The 17,106-nt window shown below is 37.6% G+C and overlaps 1 protein-coding gene across 1 annotated transcript in view; it reads right to left on the minus strand.

The window, feature by feature from the left end:
• Positions 1-243: 243 nt before the first annotated feature.
• Positions 244-17,106, minus strand: part of SLC49A4 (solute carrier family 49 member 4) — a 67,683-nt gene continuing 50,820 nt past the window's right edge. The window contains exons 7-9 of the mRNA XM_075093042.1: positions 15,631-15,758; positions 5,061-5,243; positions 244-1,755 (exon numbers count right to left, since the gene is read on the minus strand). Of these exons, the coding sequence (XP_074949143.1) occupies positions 1,640-1,755; positions 5,061-5,243; positions 15,631-15,758 (427 nt within the window). The 3' untranslated portion in view covers positions 244-1,639. The remainder of the gene's footprint in view (positions 1,756-5,060; positions 5,244-15,630; positions 15,759-17,106) is intronic.

Below are 17,106 nucleotides of genomic sequence, written 5' to 3' on the forward strand. Positions count from 1 at the left end.
ACCAGCCTCCTCCAACATGCGCACACACCCCCTGCGATGAAATTGCTGCGGTAGGAAATCATTCACCCCCTGAAAAAAATTCATGTCGCAGACGGCGTACGTACGCGCTTCCATTCGCGGCAGTGACTGGTTTAGTTACCAACAGTGGCATACCACATAACCATCCAGAGACGTGATTAGATCGCTGAAAATAAACCTATGTAAACACATACCCTTACATAACTTATATATAAATGATATATATATATATAAGTTTTATTAGTGTACACATAAATATGCACGCACACAGACACAAACACACACCCCGAACACAAAGTGCAGAACACACACGGAAATACTGTAAATGTTGCTGAACTGAAATCTAAGAATATAATTAAGAAATTATTAGCAGGTTTAAAATTGAGTTAAAAAACTATTCAAAGTGTCTTTAATATTTATGTTCAAGTAAGGGCCAGAAAGACCACAGTTAAGTACTGATAAAAAGAGCTGGCATTATATTTCCCATATTATGCCAAAACTCATGAGTTATTTCTCATTGTCAAACTCATTGTCGTTTCGCCATCAGGACACCTCATCAACTAGAAAGATATTTTTTTAGGAAACAGTGATTTTAAAGACTTGGGTTAACAAGCAATATTGTTTATGCACCCTCAATCATAAACTAATCCTAAAAACCACGCACACCTTGGAGCATCAGAAGAGAACTAGTGTGACTCGGACATCCACACCCACAGTATTCGGTGGCACGAATAGGTCTTCACAGTAAAAAAGGCAGTTCTGGAGACGGGAGATGAAAAGGTGACACAGTGGTGGCCTTTAAAACAGCAACACTTACCAAGAGTGACTCTTCAGCAAACTTCTGAGACACCACAGGTGCTCCGTGTTCAGGAGATACAGAACCATGGTGGCATTTCAGTGGCGACTGCAGGTGCAAGTCGGGTTTCAGTGGCAGCTAAAGCTATCATTTACATGTGCTCCAGGGTGACAACAAACACCTCTAACAACACTGCAGGGATTGTTCAGGATATTTAGTATGGCTAAAAACCCTGGTACCAGTGTCTTATATCAGAAATCACTTTATTAGAACGTAAATGTAGTGTACAAGCACCAAATCGTTTTAGCTTAACTGTTTAATGGACATTCATTATATAAATTACTAATGATTTGAGAGATCTTAAAAAAAAAGATATTTTTTTCTTTTTTCTTTTTTTAACTTTAGTTAAGATTATTCACTATTTCTATTCTGATAGAAGACTCCAGAGATTACTGGTACCCTGGTGTGTACAACCTTGAGTCGGCACACGCACACACACGCGCACACACACACAACTGTACACCTCACTGCTACATCAACAGCCTTTTAAATAGAGAGCCCCAGCTCTGACACCAGGACCTGTACATCAGATGTATTATCTTTGTGCATTTCAGCATCGTTACCATCAGTCAAGTTCCACGTTTATCCCAAATAAATGTGGTCTTGAACGTAAGAACAGCCTGTCCCTCACCCTCTCTAATAAAGCCACGATTAAGTTTTGTAATTTCTTTGTTTTTCTGCAGTTCAGCCGTGCAAATCCAGGCAGACATGCAGGCTGCAAAGTGGACTTCCAGTCTCTTCCAACCCCTCACCAGTCCAGCGTTATCACACAGAGACGACAACGTCGAGATAGAGTCTGTCGTAGGACTCGCGGAAGCACAGGATGAGGAGCAGGCTGAGCAGACACGATCCTGGCAGGCACCAGTTGAACCAGGAGAACTCTGTAAAGCAGAAAACAGACCCAAATTCAGAGTTATCAAACACGTTCTGTGTTTAAAGTGACCAAAACTTCGATTGATGGTGGGTTTGAAGGATATTGCTGTGTTCTGAACAAAATCCTGACAGCTCTCAATCAATAGATGGTTAATATGGTCTATGAGACTTCTTCATGGATACCTTAAGTTATATTTATATATGTCTGTGTGTGTATATAAATATATATATAAAAAAAACCAGTGCCTCCAGCTAATATTAATCCCCCTTTTTCAAGCTGTCAATGGAGAGAACAGAGGAAAAAAATAAAATCTATCATTGCTAATGGAGAACAAAGCACTTCTGAAGACTCTACTCATTAGTTCTTTGATTCCTATGGATTGAAAACTAAAACAAATTAAAACCACAAGAAGCAGCAGGATTTGATTTTGAATCAAACCTGCTACATGGTATAAGAAGGGAAAACCGGTTCTTCAGAAGAAACTTGTGAAGAAACTTGTACAATCAATTCCATTTAAAACTAGTTGCACAAACAGCTCCTCAGAAGCCTCTTTTTAGCTGTTAGACATAACATACTGCTCTTAGCCTGTGTTCCACGCTCAAGAAATCCTATCACCTGATATTTGACTACTAATTAGCAGTTTTATTTGTTGTTTTTTTTTTTAAACAGTGCACCATAGTTTCATTTTTTTCAGAAATGTCAATTTACTGAAGAAACATTAATTGTACTGGACATGCTGTTTTATTTCTTTTTTAAAAATCTCCTTTATTATTATTATTTATTTTTACAGCATCTAAACTCTCCCTCAAGGTCTGAGTTAATCAAAATCAAGACTTCAGCACTGCTACTTTCTTAAATCTGTAATTTATATTGCTAAAAGAAAAAGTACAATTTATATTACACAATGCAAAGGACAAAAGTCAGAAAGCCTAAAAAAATCAACCTTTGTAAACCAGTAACCTTCAACAACACTCTTCCTCATCCACCAAAACCCCTTACAGATTTGTTTAGGCAGTAATCTTATTAAAACCTTAGTAAAATTTTCCAAGGCTTGGAGAAGACTATGTTATGTGATGCCAGAACTCAACAGGCAAATGCTTTGCTACTATTTTCCTTATAACACTCTTGCTTAATTGGATTAAACAGACATTAACTCAAATATCGTAAAAGACCAAATTTAACTTGTGAATCCTCCATGTCTTTTGTAATCCAGAATGTGTGACAGCACTGGTGATGTATGCTAACAGATTGATCGTGTGAAGCTAAAGGTCAGTTTGCTTTTGCTTTCCCCTTGGAAGTCCCTGCACAAAAGGCGAAGGAAACCGCATCCAGAGGCTGCAGCTTTGGGTCTCGGCACAGCACTAGCAGGGAAGATGAGCTTTAAAAAGGTTTACATCTCCACTGTGCTAGCTGGACCACAGTCTTAGTGCACTGGAAAGTTTCCAGGGCTTGGCTCTTCAACAGCCTTTGCAATATCAGAGAACAAGGAGAAAAAGAGAGAAACCCGAATTAAGGCTACTAAAGATTATTTGGTCTAAAAAGCAAAACCGAGGGAACAAGATGAATTTGATGGAGTTCTAGTTTATCTGTAAGCTTCTTAAATGCCATTAGAGGATGTATTTGAATCAAACATAAATGTTTAAGATCATTATCTACCTTCTACAGGATTTTTTATCAAAGGCACCAATAGCACCCACTGGCTTCGATCCCCCCCAGCAACCACACGTGCTTTTGTACTTCCGATCATTTGCGATACTGCATCATGGAGAATGGATTGTCCTAAGCACAAATTACGTTTTGATTTTTTCTTTGAATAAATAGGGAAAATATTCCAAGTGTATCTATACACTAATTTCAGGATTATCCTCACCTACGTTTTCTGATACCTTCTAGGGAAAGAAATATTAGAGGCAAAAAATGGCCCAAATACCCTGTTTATGAGGGAATAAGTTAACTTTATCATAATCTTTCAGTCAGAAGTGAGACACTGTACCCCTATCCTCAATCAAGTAATTCTAAACACTGGATTGTTACCATGAAAAATGCTGAAAAAATTCTCAGAATGATCTGTGTAGCCTTTCAGCTCAGATGTAAATGTTGAAAATAACAGTGTTTGTGAACAGAGTTCACACCAATTATATAAGTCAGAAAAGCATTCTTTAAAATGTAAAGATTAAATATCACGCCACCCGAGCCTAGCAGGAACGGAATTCAGATTTTACAATGATGCCGTTCAATGTCAGTATTAAAAATTTTTTTTAAAAAAATCATTTCTCTCAGCTTGTGTTCAGACCACAGTTTGGAACAGGGTTGTTAACCTGCTTGCAGTTCCCTGGCAGCAAGACACACCAACCACACTGCAAATTTGCCCCAGGCTGTAACCTTCATAATTTCAAGCACAATTCGTTCTGAAATTTCTCTGTCTCCTTTTGGGTATAAAACACACCGTCTTAAGAAGTACACGCAATCATGATAATACATAAAAGCTTGCAATTTCTAATGCTTCCAAAGCAAAACATTGCTTTACAAATCATAGAATCACGAAGCAAATGTTTACCAGAACAACAAAATACAAACCAAACACCTGCATATTTGAAAATAATTAATAAAGACCATTTCCGTTTTAAAGCAAGATGGGTTATTATTTTACATCTTAGAGTAATTACATATATTATAGTCTACTGACTAGGAAGTTGAAAGTTACCATTATGAGGAAGGAAATAATACTCGAGAGATGAGAAAGTCTGAAGAAGTTGATGAAAACGTCAAGCAAAACACTGTTCTGCCTCATTAGGCCACTAGATTATCTAAAGGAATGAGTATTTCACCTCTGAGCAGTGGTCAAGAGATGCTCTCTCTCCTGCCATGGTACATCCAACCCACTGTGCGGAGCTGACCATAAATGGGGCATCTCTGCTCTGCCCCTCCTGGGCAATACAGTTATACCCTGATGCATGGGACAGGATTAGCTTTACTGGGGTTTTGAACACCCATAGATACAACCATTATTAATGGTTACAGTTCCCAGGCCTTTATAAAAACATGACGACTGTGTATTATCTTGATGGTTTCTGGCTACAGCAAACTGTAAGTAGAATATGACTATATACATATTGCACTAAAGCCTTTCATTTTTATTAGCATGCATACAGAAAAGAACAATTAAAGTTCTTCTCCCTTGCTGCTATGTAGGGGGATTCAGCCATCAAACATTTGATTATTAACAGAAATTGTATGTGCAAATCCCCCCTTTACTGACAAGGGTACGTCTTCATGGAGAATTATATTTTCAAAGGAGTTTATATTTCCTACCTGTATGGTAAAATGTGAGGAAGAACAAAAGCACTCCCATAAACACATTACTCAAAAAGGTGACAACTCCGCAGGTAATCCCTTCTGGAACAGGGTAGACTGTCTCCACAAAGAGCTCAAAGAATATTGGTACGCTGCTGTTGAGGAATATACCCAACAAAATGCAGGATGTGTACAGTGTAGCTATAAAAGAAACAAAAACAGTTATTAATTTCATGATGGCATTTTTCCCCCTATTCAGCGCTGCCAAGAATACTAATACTTGAGTAACTGAAAAGTGCATAAACATATTTTTATCCTCTGTGTATCATAAAGCATATCACATCCCACTAGTTTTAGGCAGAATGCATGCATTAATTTGGAAGAAAATCAGAAACAATGATTTATTTCTTTTTTAAACAGAACCCATGAAGACACATTCAGTGATTTGGAATTCACTTGTACGTAAAACAAACAGAACAAAATTATGAATGCAAAGCATCACCTACTGTTTGATTTACCTCTGAAATGAACAGAAACTATTGTCCTATACACAATTAAGACAGGGAGCAATTAATGCACCAAATTGGAAATGGACATGGATTAACCTTTTGATTTAGCTGTAAAGGTCAAAGCTAATTTTGCTTCCATTTTACAAATAAATACTAATGGTCTACCAGATATCAAGACATTAGTATTCATCACAGCCTGAGCTGCAACATGTTGAATCCCTTTTGGCTTCCAAAGGAAATGCAGGGCACCCAGCGCCTGGCGGGAACAGGACCTATTTGATAATGCAGATTATTCACCGCTGTACAACAAATGATTTTTCTTGGACGAATCAACAGAAGAATACAGAGGTTTCTTCAGTAACCACAAATATTTTGTTCTGCATTTTCTGACACTGCCAAATACTTTACAGTGCTTAATATCTTAATAGAGATGCTTAATATGCATATATTTTCTATTAATAAACCTATTATATCTATTTCTGAAAAAAAAGACTTCAGAAGAATTTAGGACCTATTTAGAAATGTAAGTAAGTCTTTGCTAAGTGCTGCCTTGAGAAGGGGAAAGATTTCCTGACCTGCAGCCTCAACAACCTGAGGTTAATGATCAAGTAAAAAGTATAAGGAAATTATTAGAAGGCTTGGAAAAAAAAAAGAAAAAAGAAAAGTCTGGAATGTTTTCTGAAGTTTCCACTAAAATTACAAGAAAATATATGAAAAAAAAAATTCAGATGCAAAAGAGTAACCAAGTCACAGGGTAATTATTTACAGCATCTTTTCACTGCAGTATGGTACAAAATCCTTAGACAATTTTTTTTCATACAGATATATATGTTTATATAAAATAGAAACTGCATGTTCAGTTTAATTTACATTCTTCTGTCTTGAAAAGGGGAGAACCGAAATAGCTCTGCTTCATCTTCTGTTAAGCATTGCTCAATCTTTCAACTGAGAAACTGTTAGGAAGCAGAAAAATTCCAGCTTAAAAAAAAAAATTAAGAAAAAAAAATCACTGTTTCCTAAAATATGAAGAATCATGGCAAAGAGATAAAGGCATTAAGAAGCAGAAAGGGCTATCTATCAGATCCTCTATTTGATGTGGTTTGCTTCCAAGGCACAAAGACATATTTCCTTCTCTATAGAGAATCTGCCTGGACAGGAAAAGGAGGACAGAAGATCAGCCAGAAAGAAGATACAGATGGCACAACTTCAGGAGGGACAGCTGGCCCCCACTTATTTTCTAATATACTAGAATGTTCCAAGTTGTTAAGAAGAAAGAAAGAAAAAAAAAGAACAAATAAACCATGATAACTTTTTCAACTCTCAAATTATCTTATTATAAACTGCAGAATAAGAGTTATAGATGGATGCCAGGTGTGTTCAATTAAAAAACCAAACCAGTATTAGGATGCTTTTCCTAACAGGCTCTTCTAGCTAACACTGAAAAACTCATTCCCTAGTTACAAGATCCATAGATACTTGCTGCAAGTTCTCACCACTTTTTAAAATGTCATGACCCTCTCTTTGAATTGCTCTTTACCTCAAACACAACTGCATGTTGCTCTGTCTCTAACTGCTATAAGGTGTAGCCAGCAGATATAGCAATGAATTCAGCTATTTGATATTTTTGTGTTGGCTTGAGAAACCAACACATAAATGAAACAGAAGTATATCTCGAGACAAATGAACATCTGCCCCTCATTACACTCAATTAAAGGCATCTATAGGAAACTACTTGTAACATCTCGGGAAATTTTTCAGAACTTTCCCCAAAGAGAAGGTGACAGCCAACAATAACTCTGTGTTAGAAACTCAAACAGTGAATATAGTCATGAAGCTGCTGAAAGCCATAACGAGCACCATCAAAAGTGGAGCTGCAAATAGGAAGAAAGAAACCTCCTTCATGAACAGCAACAGCCAAGAAAGGGGAATATTGTGCTTCTGAGCAGACACAATCTCTAGACGTATGATTTCCAGAAACTTAAATTCACTTCAGCAGAAGGCAAAAACATGCTTCTAAGATCAGCAGCCATTTGAAAGATCAAGACTTCAAATTTTAGGCAATACAGTAGATGCAAAAGTTTCCATATATCAAACAGAAGCCTTCAAAATAAATTTGAGACTTTAAAATATGCTAGTTGAATTACATCATTGCTCATCACTTACTAAACTGTATTAAGATGACTTAGAGAGTAAGCAAGTAAGCACAGTAACTCTGTACTTTAGAAACTACCACCTTACATTTCCTTGTCACTACAACTTGCTTTAGCCATACATTTAGCAAATACACCCACTGGCACAGAACTCACACTTCCGTACTACCATGAGCAAAGAAGCTTTAGTATTACCTTTTGTTTTCCCCAAAGCATTACCCGCCTCACGCATGCACACCAAAAACTGCCAGCTGAATATCAATGGCAAAACCTCTGCTGAGATCACAGCTAGTACTTATAAAACAAGGGGTATGTATATGTACGCACATATTTGGCAACTAATAAAAGGAAATGTCAAGGCAAAAGGACAGGCAGAATATAGTGTCCAGTAGATGTCAATTTAAATTCTAAGATCTAATGGAAAGGACTAGTTTAACTGGTAAACCTCAAGAAGTGGCTCTGAATGTGAACGAGATTGTACATCTGAAAGCCCACAGGGTTCTCCCTTGATGCGTATATACTGTAGTGATGGGAAAATATTTTTTTGTTTCATGCTTCTATAAATCATCCAGGTCTTCCTGAGTGCTACACAAATAAGCTTATTCCATTAACTTGGCAATTAAGTCACAAATGCAATTGGTCAACTCGACAAAAAGTCAAAGATACGCAGTTTCAGAAAAATAAGTTATGGGAAGAAGTCAAGTAAGAGTTCAAAAGTGCTTTTTGCCTTTTATTTCATATGCTAAATAGCACATCTCATATTCCAGCTCATGGGGAACAAGATACCGTAGCAGGGAGAATACCACCTATTAGTGGAGACCATTTACTTTCCATTACAGCGACCTTGCGCTGAACGAACAAACAATTACCATGACTTTATACTGTACAAGAACAGCTGCTCAAGTTACAGCGAATGCTTTTTCAATTAAGACAATCTTGATGACAGTCGTTGGAAATGAATATAAGGATATGAAAGCACTGACAAGAAAAGAAGAAAAAGATGATTTACCAAGAAGCTAACATCATGTCCTAAAGCCTAACAAGGACAAACAGCTAGCTCGGTTAGGCATACGCCGGGGAAGCATGTCATGCTGTTAGTATAAAAAAAGATCACTTTTTCTTAGGAAAAGGAATTAACTGCCTATGAAGCTATGTACAAATTTGTGCACCCGAGACAGTGGCAGCTGTGGACATCAATAAATAATGGAACTGGGCTGCATGTCTTTCAACTGATTAATGTCATGTTTTAAAGATGCTTGCGTGAATTAAGCAGCTATTTCACAGATTGGCCAGTGCAAAAGAGTAGGAAAGGCAAAACACCCATCCAAAGCCCAGCTGCTTCAGAGAATTGGCCTGAAGCTGCCATGGCAGGAGGCTCAGGCTGGCCTTCATCCTGCAATGTTCATGCTTGAGGTGTGAGGCAACCCATGCTAGTCCCTCAGCACTCATTCTCCTCCTGGCCAGGAAGGAAGCAAGGAATGAAACGTGTCTTGATAATCGCACTAGGGACGTTACCAGTTAGATGAAGCAAGGTACCGACTGCAGGGACTGATTTGATACAGTGCCTTAGCACAAACAGGAGAAAAAGTGGTAAGAAGTTAGGTTCATTCCTGGCTTCTTAGCCCCTGCAGGTTTTCAGCTACTGGATGGCAAATACATGCGTGTATCCCAGAAAGACTATTTTCTCCCAGCCACATGCTGTAGCAAAAAGCTTTATTGAAAAAAAAAAAAAACTTAGGGAAAAAAAAAAAAATCAGGAATTCAAAGAGGGATGTGATTTCAATGATGGCATGCACTTGGTGTCCCCAGATGAGCTTCCAAAACAGCAGAAGGAGTCTCAAGTATCTCTGACATCCAAAGAAGTTCCCAGAACTTCCCAGGATATTCTGCAACATGTTTAGCAATTTACTCTTAAATTATACCATCGCTATCTGATCCAAAAGTAAATGAAACTAATGGAAGGACCTCCGCTGATGTAAATAGTTCTCATCAACCCATTGGCATGTACATCTTGGCTGACTTTTAACAAAAAATATGAAATATTACCATTCCTTTAACAAAAAAGTATTTTGCAGCTAAATTTACAGAAAAATGCAGATACTCTAGAGCAGTATCAAGTGCAAGCAGGTGGTACGGTATCTTCTTCCAAAGTCCTTTGCCAGAAACTCTTGAACTCTGTACATTTTGTAACGGTTCTCAGACAAACCAAGCCAAGACTCACACAAATTTCATATGGATAAACAGGAAAGTAAATACAACTCAATATGTTCTCCTGGGTGCTGCATACAATTTAAAGTGAAACCTACAGGGTACTAGGGAATTTTGTTATTGCCCATTAAAACAGCATCCCAAATGCCAAAATGAAAGGATTATGCTTCATGTGGATGGATGCTTTGTTGACTTTAGTACTTTAGTATCCCCACAAATGATCTGAACAATTCAAAGTTAGTTCCTATCAAACTCTCTAAAGTCTGGTAAAGTGGAATGAAACTTCCATATAATTCAATTCTTGCTACTGGCCATGCTAAGAATTGTCACGGAAGAAGTCCTTCTTAATTTTTCCATAAGAAATGTAACTCCCTCAAGGTAAGACAGTAATTTTTACTGTAATTCACTTACAGGAACAAAAAACACAATAGAAGTAGGATGTCCCTGTAGTGTGCATTTATAACATCAATATGTTTCATTGCCTGGATTTCCATTCCAGCACGCACTGATCAAATTCTTATCTCATGATATAGTTATGAAAGTAACCAAAAATCTGATCAAATTGGATTTGTTCTATGCACTTCCCAAGAGAAAAGCAAGTGTAACTCACTTTAAAAGCACAGCATTTACTTTGAAGAACTAAAAAGGGAAGAAATTACTGAGTAAGCCTCAAAAAAAAGCTGGGTGGGGTGGGGTAGGCTGGAAGCCATACAATATTTGAGGCTTGCTATCAATGGATATTTAAAGTGGCCAGATTTTTAGAAATTTATCCCTGAAATGTTCCTCTCAAATTTCCAGCACTGTACACTATTCAACACTAGGTTTTAAAACTGTTTTTAAACAAAACCTTTAAATTAGTTCTTCTTTAAGCCCTCTTCTATCTGTGGATTTACAGAAGCCTTCAGGAAGACAAAGGTCACTATTCCCATTTTAGGAGTGGGAAAAGCACAACAGGAGTGGGGGTAATGATTTGCCCACAGGTCAATGCTGAAGCTAGAAAAACAAATGTTTTCAGGACACTGTTTTATCCTCTGGGTCCCCTTGCCTTATCCTTATCAAGCACATCTTGTTTATAGTAAAGTAAAGAATAAAACAATCGGTATTAAATAATTACTGTCTCTCTTTTTCAATACTGTGCTTTGTAGGTGAGGACAGGGAGACAGATGTGTTTATAATGTTCAATCTGTTGAACCTGAAAATAAAGTGTAGGCTGCTTTTAACCTAAATATAGTCATCAAGTCATGGAGTTGCCACCGTATTCAGGGTATCTGCCATGCAGCACTAGGAAACATTTTGTAAAGCAAAATTCTGCTGAATGTGCTCATAAATATTAGAATATTCTTGATATGCTACGCTGAAAACATTCAATCTGGGCTGTGAGCAACTACCATTGCATATCAATTTTTGGAAAATGCTAGTATTTGTATCCAGAGATACCACCAGCAATACAAAGTGGCAAGATACTGAAACTGGCATTACAATGCCTTACACAATTATTTTGGGTCAAAGTATCCTATTGTACATAAATTCACATAATGAAGTTCAGTACAAAGCGCACTAACAATGGACTTGGCACAGAGAAACAGATCAGCAGCTGCATTGGGAATTCAATGGAGAGAACTATTTTAATGCTCAATGTGTACATAAAATTGTCTTTGAAACTTGCTGAAAAATGAAAAAATATAAATTGAAATTAAAATTTCTTAGAAGAAAATTCAAGCTTGCTTAAAATATAAGCCGATTCCAGAATCAAGAGTTTTTAGGAGCTGTGATTAGCAGACGAGAGGTGTTTCAGACAGATAATATAGTAGCTATGATGGCACTATATCATTATTCCCTTGCTTTCTGTTTTTCCCCATACTGGCAGCCATAGTTCATACACATGACTGAATACACTTTTTATAAAAAAATCTTTTGGAGATACATTAAGAAGTCAGCAAATGACAGAACACTTGTCTTGCTCTGTGGCAGGAGGAAAAATGGAGCATATTATGATAATGCAGAGCAATGCAGGCATTACACAATACAAACAATGCTAAACAGTATCATTTAAAGAAAACACAAAGCAGTCATTGATTTTTAATATCTGCATTAAAGGTCTCCACTCTAAGTAACTACATTTTGTAGGAAATATCTTTAAATGATATTGTGCCTATTTACAAGGAATTAGGAGAACATTATACAAACAAGTGCAGGAAAAAACCATTTTGCTGTGACCGTTTTTTCAAATACAATTCCTCCCCCAATATTTAAAAACCAGACATTACTAGAACTGCTACAAAGAATACTGATGATTAAAAAAGGGGGATTGGTTTGTTTGTATTTTAAAAACAAATCTTTAGAGATTTTCTTCCCTTCCCTTTAGGGTGAATAATTGGCCAAACTCTCTCATCTTTTTAGCATTTCAAAAGCCTGCTTCCATGCAAACTTACCCACCTGAGTGCTTACTCTGGAGACCAGGTGAGAGACAGGCAGAGGAATTTCAGAAGAGGGGAATGAGCACGTATGCCACACAATATCCACATGCTAAAGGAAAGGACTGTTTTTGGACCTGGGGAAACCACTGGCAACGTCTACCTATGGATGCAAAGTTTATTCATGGATCAAGCAGCCATCAGGTGAGATGAAGAGGATGACAATATTCTCTAACCATCCTTCATCTCTAGGGTGAAGCCTGCCTTAACACCCGGGCCAGTGCAAAGACTCCCATGAGGCGTCTTGCTTCCTCATCAAAAGGAATGTCCTGTCCCATGGAAGAACTTCCTTTTAACTGCATCATCAGTCCATCAGGTCATGTGGATACTTTAGCAGTTTCCAGGTATTGCTGAAGATGGCAATGCTTGTGGTTTTGTAGGGCAAACCTGCCTTGCTCAAAAGAACAACATCAGAGGCAGGACAAGAGAGGAGGGGGAAGCCCCTCACAAAATCGGAACTAGATGGTTGGAAGGGAAAATCTCCTTGCAAGATCAAATGTACAACCCCACAAGTTTCCATAACAATCAGTTCTGAACCCTGCTTGCTCTGCCGCAGCATTTGGATAAAGCTGAAAGTGTGGACTGAGATCCATCACTGGCTCTGTAGCACTGCCAGGCCTAACGCATATGGTCTTTGCCACAGAACGGGAAGAAGCTGAGGAACCTATTAACCTTCTGGCAACATCAAACCCTGTTGTCCTCAATAACACAACAATCCCTGTTTTGCGGGTGTTAGCAATGTCTGCAAAGTAGCTCTGGGATACAAAGCATTACAGGGATCTCTGCTACTACTACAAAAAACCCCCCCAAAACCCACAAACCAAAACACACCCCACAATGATGGCTGCTTTTCTTTTGTACATCTTCCAGCTCTTCAGAAACACACAGAGAATAACTACCTGGAAGTCCACTGTCAACACTGGTCCAATGCCTATGCAGAATGACTTCCACCTTAACCACCTACCTCATCAAATCACTTCCCAAAGCTGCCACCCAATGGCCTGCATTTGACCTCCTACATTTATACTCTGATATACTCTATATCTCAAACTTTTAATTAAAAGAAAGAAAAAAAAGAAATTAATCCAAATCAATTCAAATGTACCATTTCTCCCAATTACTGTGGAATGCAGAGGTCATCATTGTATTGCATCATTACATTGAGGAATAATCTAGCATGAAGTCCTATAAATTAGCTTAAATAGCTTGTGTGTTTTCATCCATAACAGCATATTTCATAAAGATATAGCGCTGCTTTTCTGTGTACAAGGATCTAAACTGAACAGGCGCATTGCATCTATTTTATATGAACTTTAATGAGAAAAGGCTGATATGAATTCCCCTCCGCCTAGCTATGAAGTTTAAACGTTATGCCACAGAAGGAAAAAAAAAAAAAGAGATATTATTTGATGGCTGCACATTAGGCCGTGATGCTTTAGATTGCCTTTTTTTAAGGAATGCACCATATTGCTGGCATTTCTATTAAAAACAAGCTTGTGCTTTGTAGAAAAGGCTTCAACATTTACAGTGACATATATATGAACAGCACAGAAAACTCCAAAATATAATTTACAACTCAATCTAAGGAATTGTCCGTTTTAAAAGAAATGATAACTGCATGAAAAGAATAACCCAATCCCCAGATTCTTATCAAAAGGTACTAGTTTAAGATGCTTTATATTAAACCCCAAACACCTTAGGTACTTTTATGTCTTGACAGTGAATCACCTTTCCAAAAAAAACCACCATAATGCACCTACATGCTATAAACAAGTAAGAATTCTTCTAGAACCTATGTTGCATGCCGAGTTCTTTACAAAAAATAAAATCAGGAGACAGAGCTCCACGAGTTTTGGTCTGGATCATTGGTGAGTGCATACATAATGACTTTCACCTCTTGAAACCTCTCTGCTTCATTCTTATGCATAGGCTTGAAAGGATATTTATATGTTCATCAATTCAGATGATAGAGTTACTGTAAAAATTTACATTACTGCAGGCTTGTAGTGATGAAGCAGGCAAGCACAAGAAATAAGCTTTTATTGCATTTATTTTATATTTGATGGAAAAGTGTAGACATTTGGTATGACAATAGCCACCATCAAATTTGATTTGTTTATCGATTAAATTACATTTTATTTAAGCAGAATCTTTTTTTAAAAAGTTGACATTTCAAGATAAATCACAACTTTGACCTATCCATCCAGATGGTGTGTCTCCTGAATTGATCATGTATTTCAATTTGCTGTACCCACTTTAGTTTATAGTTGTGACATATGCAATGTACCAAGGGCACTTACTGAAACTCAAAGTTAATTTGAGTAAAACAGTATTTTATATACTACTCACCACACCAAACCCTTTATTAAAAATGTGAAAAAACAATTTTCATTTATCCTATAATGCATCAAGTTGCCTTTAACAAAGATGGCACCTTATTTAAAATGGATTTACAGAATTCCTTAATAATTTTTTTAGAAGATCTTGATGGCTTAGTTTTACTGTAACTCATTACTCTGTTGAAGGTCTTGGAATCACAGGTGCATCAATCCTTTCGTACAGACAGGAAGGCGAATGACAGATTTTTAAGAACCAAGCAGTGCTAATTTTCAACTAATGGTACAGCTCGCTGGCAGCCTGAGTAGACCTCTGAGCTTTTCCCCCACTCCTGCCAACAGCTTTTTTTCCCCTCTTTTTGAGGCACAGGCTGAGTTAATTTTGGGCTGGAAGAGTTCCCTGAACCTGCATGCAGGTGCAAACCAGAGGACAGCACAGTGCGGGGATAGATTTAGATGGCTGAAAATACGATGGGTCACCTCGGTTTGAACTGTACCACATGCTTCCAATAATTAATATAAATTTCAAAACCCTAAATTCCTAGACATGCCACTGTTTCTTATATGCAACGCTATTCCCATTCATCTGATCTCTCTTGGTTTATTTCTCAACCTCTGTTACTCCAAAACACTCATAACAGAAAAACACTCAGTCCCAAAATAAATTTTAAAATGTATATTCTGGGTTCTTATGATTGGGTTTTGTTAGGTTTTGATTTTTATGAAGTTATTCAAAGCTGGTAAAGAGATTTCAGATTCAGTAGGTTTTCTAAATATTTTTTTTTTGTCTTGGTAAAACTACTGTATTACTAAAAATACCAAACCAGGTGATAATATAATTGATTTAGGACTGCAGATATTTGCCTGCAATACCAATTATAAATAATAGGAATTAAAATAATTGTCAATACCTGTGGTTAAAGGCAGATGAGTCACATTAGTTAGACAGGTAAGAGTAAACCAGGTTGATGCTAATGTTGCTCCAGATAAAAGCAGCAGCAGGATAAACTTCAGCATGCCCCTGATAAAATCTGCAAATCTAAAATAAAAGCACAGATCAGAGCAGTACAAATGCTGATTTTCATATTATTTAAACGCGATGCTTGACAATTAATTCAGTATATTCTCATTAAACATTTTGGAGACTATAAAAACAATTTTAAAATAATTTATCATTTTCAGAAATAGAAAAGGGGCATTTTTGTAGAATGGTGACATTTCTAGCTGACAAGGTGAAGAGCCATGGATTTTTTAGCTGTCACAAAACAACAACCAAACCAGAACAATTCTCAAGGCATCAACTGAAAACACTTGGTGTAGGAAGGGATTTTTTTTTCTTCTGCATTTGTTGGACACAACATCACACCACTACTTACATCGCCGTTTTGTCAGCATTTGCCAGCCTCCCTTGGCAGACACGCTGCTCAATTAGCATATGAGGAGGCTGCTGCAATTCATTCAAGGCAAGTTAAGTGTCAGGATTCATTCCTGTGGGAAATGACAAAACTCCAAATACCAGAATCCCTAGATCGAAGATGACAAGAAACAGCTTCTGAACCCTCGGATGCATTGGTGATGAAGCTCTCAGTGGCTTCGGCAAAGGAAGAACTCTTTACACAGGCAGTCACTGCTGGTGGCTGTTTTGGGTTGATATGTTCCAGAAACCAAGAGCTTGGTCCCACTCCTCTCCTACACATGCCCCACTGACTGTGGGGGAGGACAGCCCCGTATGTCCTTTGGGCACTATGGCTGTTATACAGAGGGAAATACAATCTTTATACCACCTGATGGTACAATTGCTTTCTTCATCTTTTTTTCTTTTTCTTTCAAGGAGACATAATGCATTTGAGCAGTGCTCACATGGCACAATTATCGGTGCAACTGCTCTTTTCAAATGGGATTTCAACACAGCTACTAAAAAGATATATTAGAAAAGGCAATGTCATTTATCTACTAGTAATTTTCTATAATCTCCTGCTTAGGAGATGTGATTTTGGGCTGGACAGGTTAGGTATTTATGTCTAAAGAAAGTCTTTTGCCGTCATAGCCTCCTACCTCGATTAGGCTAAGGGCAGCACAATCTACCTAGTTTGGTCCATGTCAAAATCTGTCCCATCTGTCAGCTAACTGCCTTCTCTCCCACAGTAAAGATCACTTTACAGGCAGATACCATATAGCTTACTTGATAGAACAGGTAATACTACCAATATTTTGCGAACTAGGACGCCTAGCTCTACATACACCATAAGAGATGTACAAGTAATGCAATAAAAAAAAAAAAACCCCAAACAACCCCTCCACCCAAAAACCCAAAACAAAACGAAAACACCCCAAACCACCACTTCTTTCATCGTATTTTGATTCTTCCTGTGCTTTAATTCTGCATT

The sequence above is a fragment of the Phalacrocorax aristotelis genome, chromosome 5 (genome assembly GCF_949628215.1).
Source record: "Phalacrocorax aristotelis chromosome 5, bGulAri2.1, whole genome shotgun sequence".
NCBI classification, from domain to species: Eukaryota; Metazoa; Chordata; class Aves; order Suliformes; family Phalacrocoracidae; genus Phalacrocorax; species Phalacrocorax aristotelis.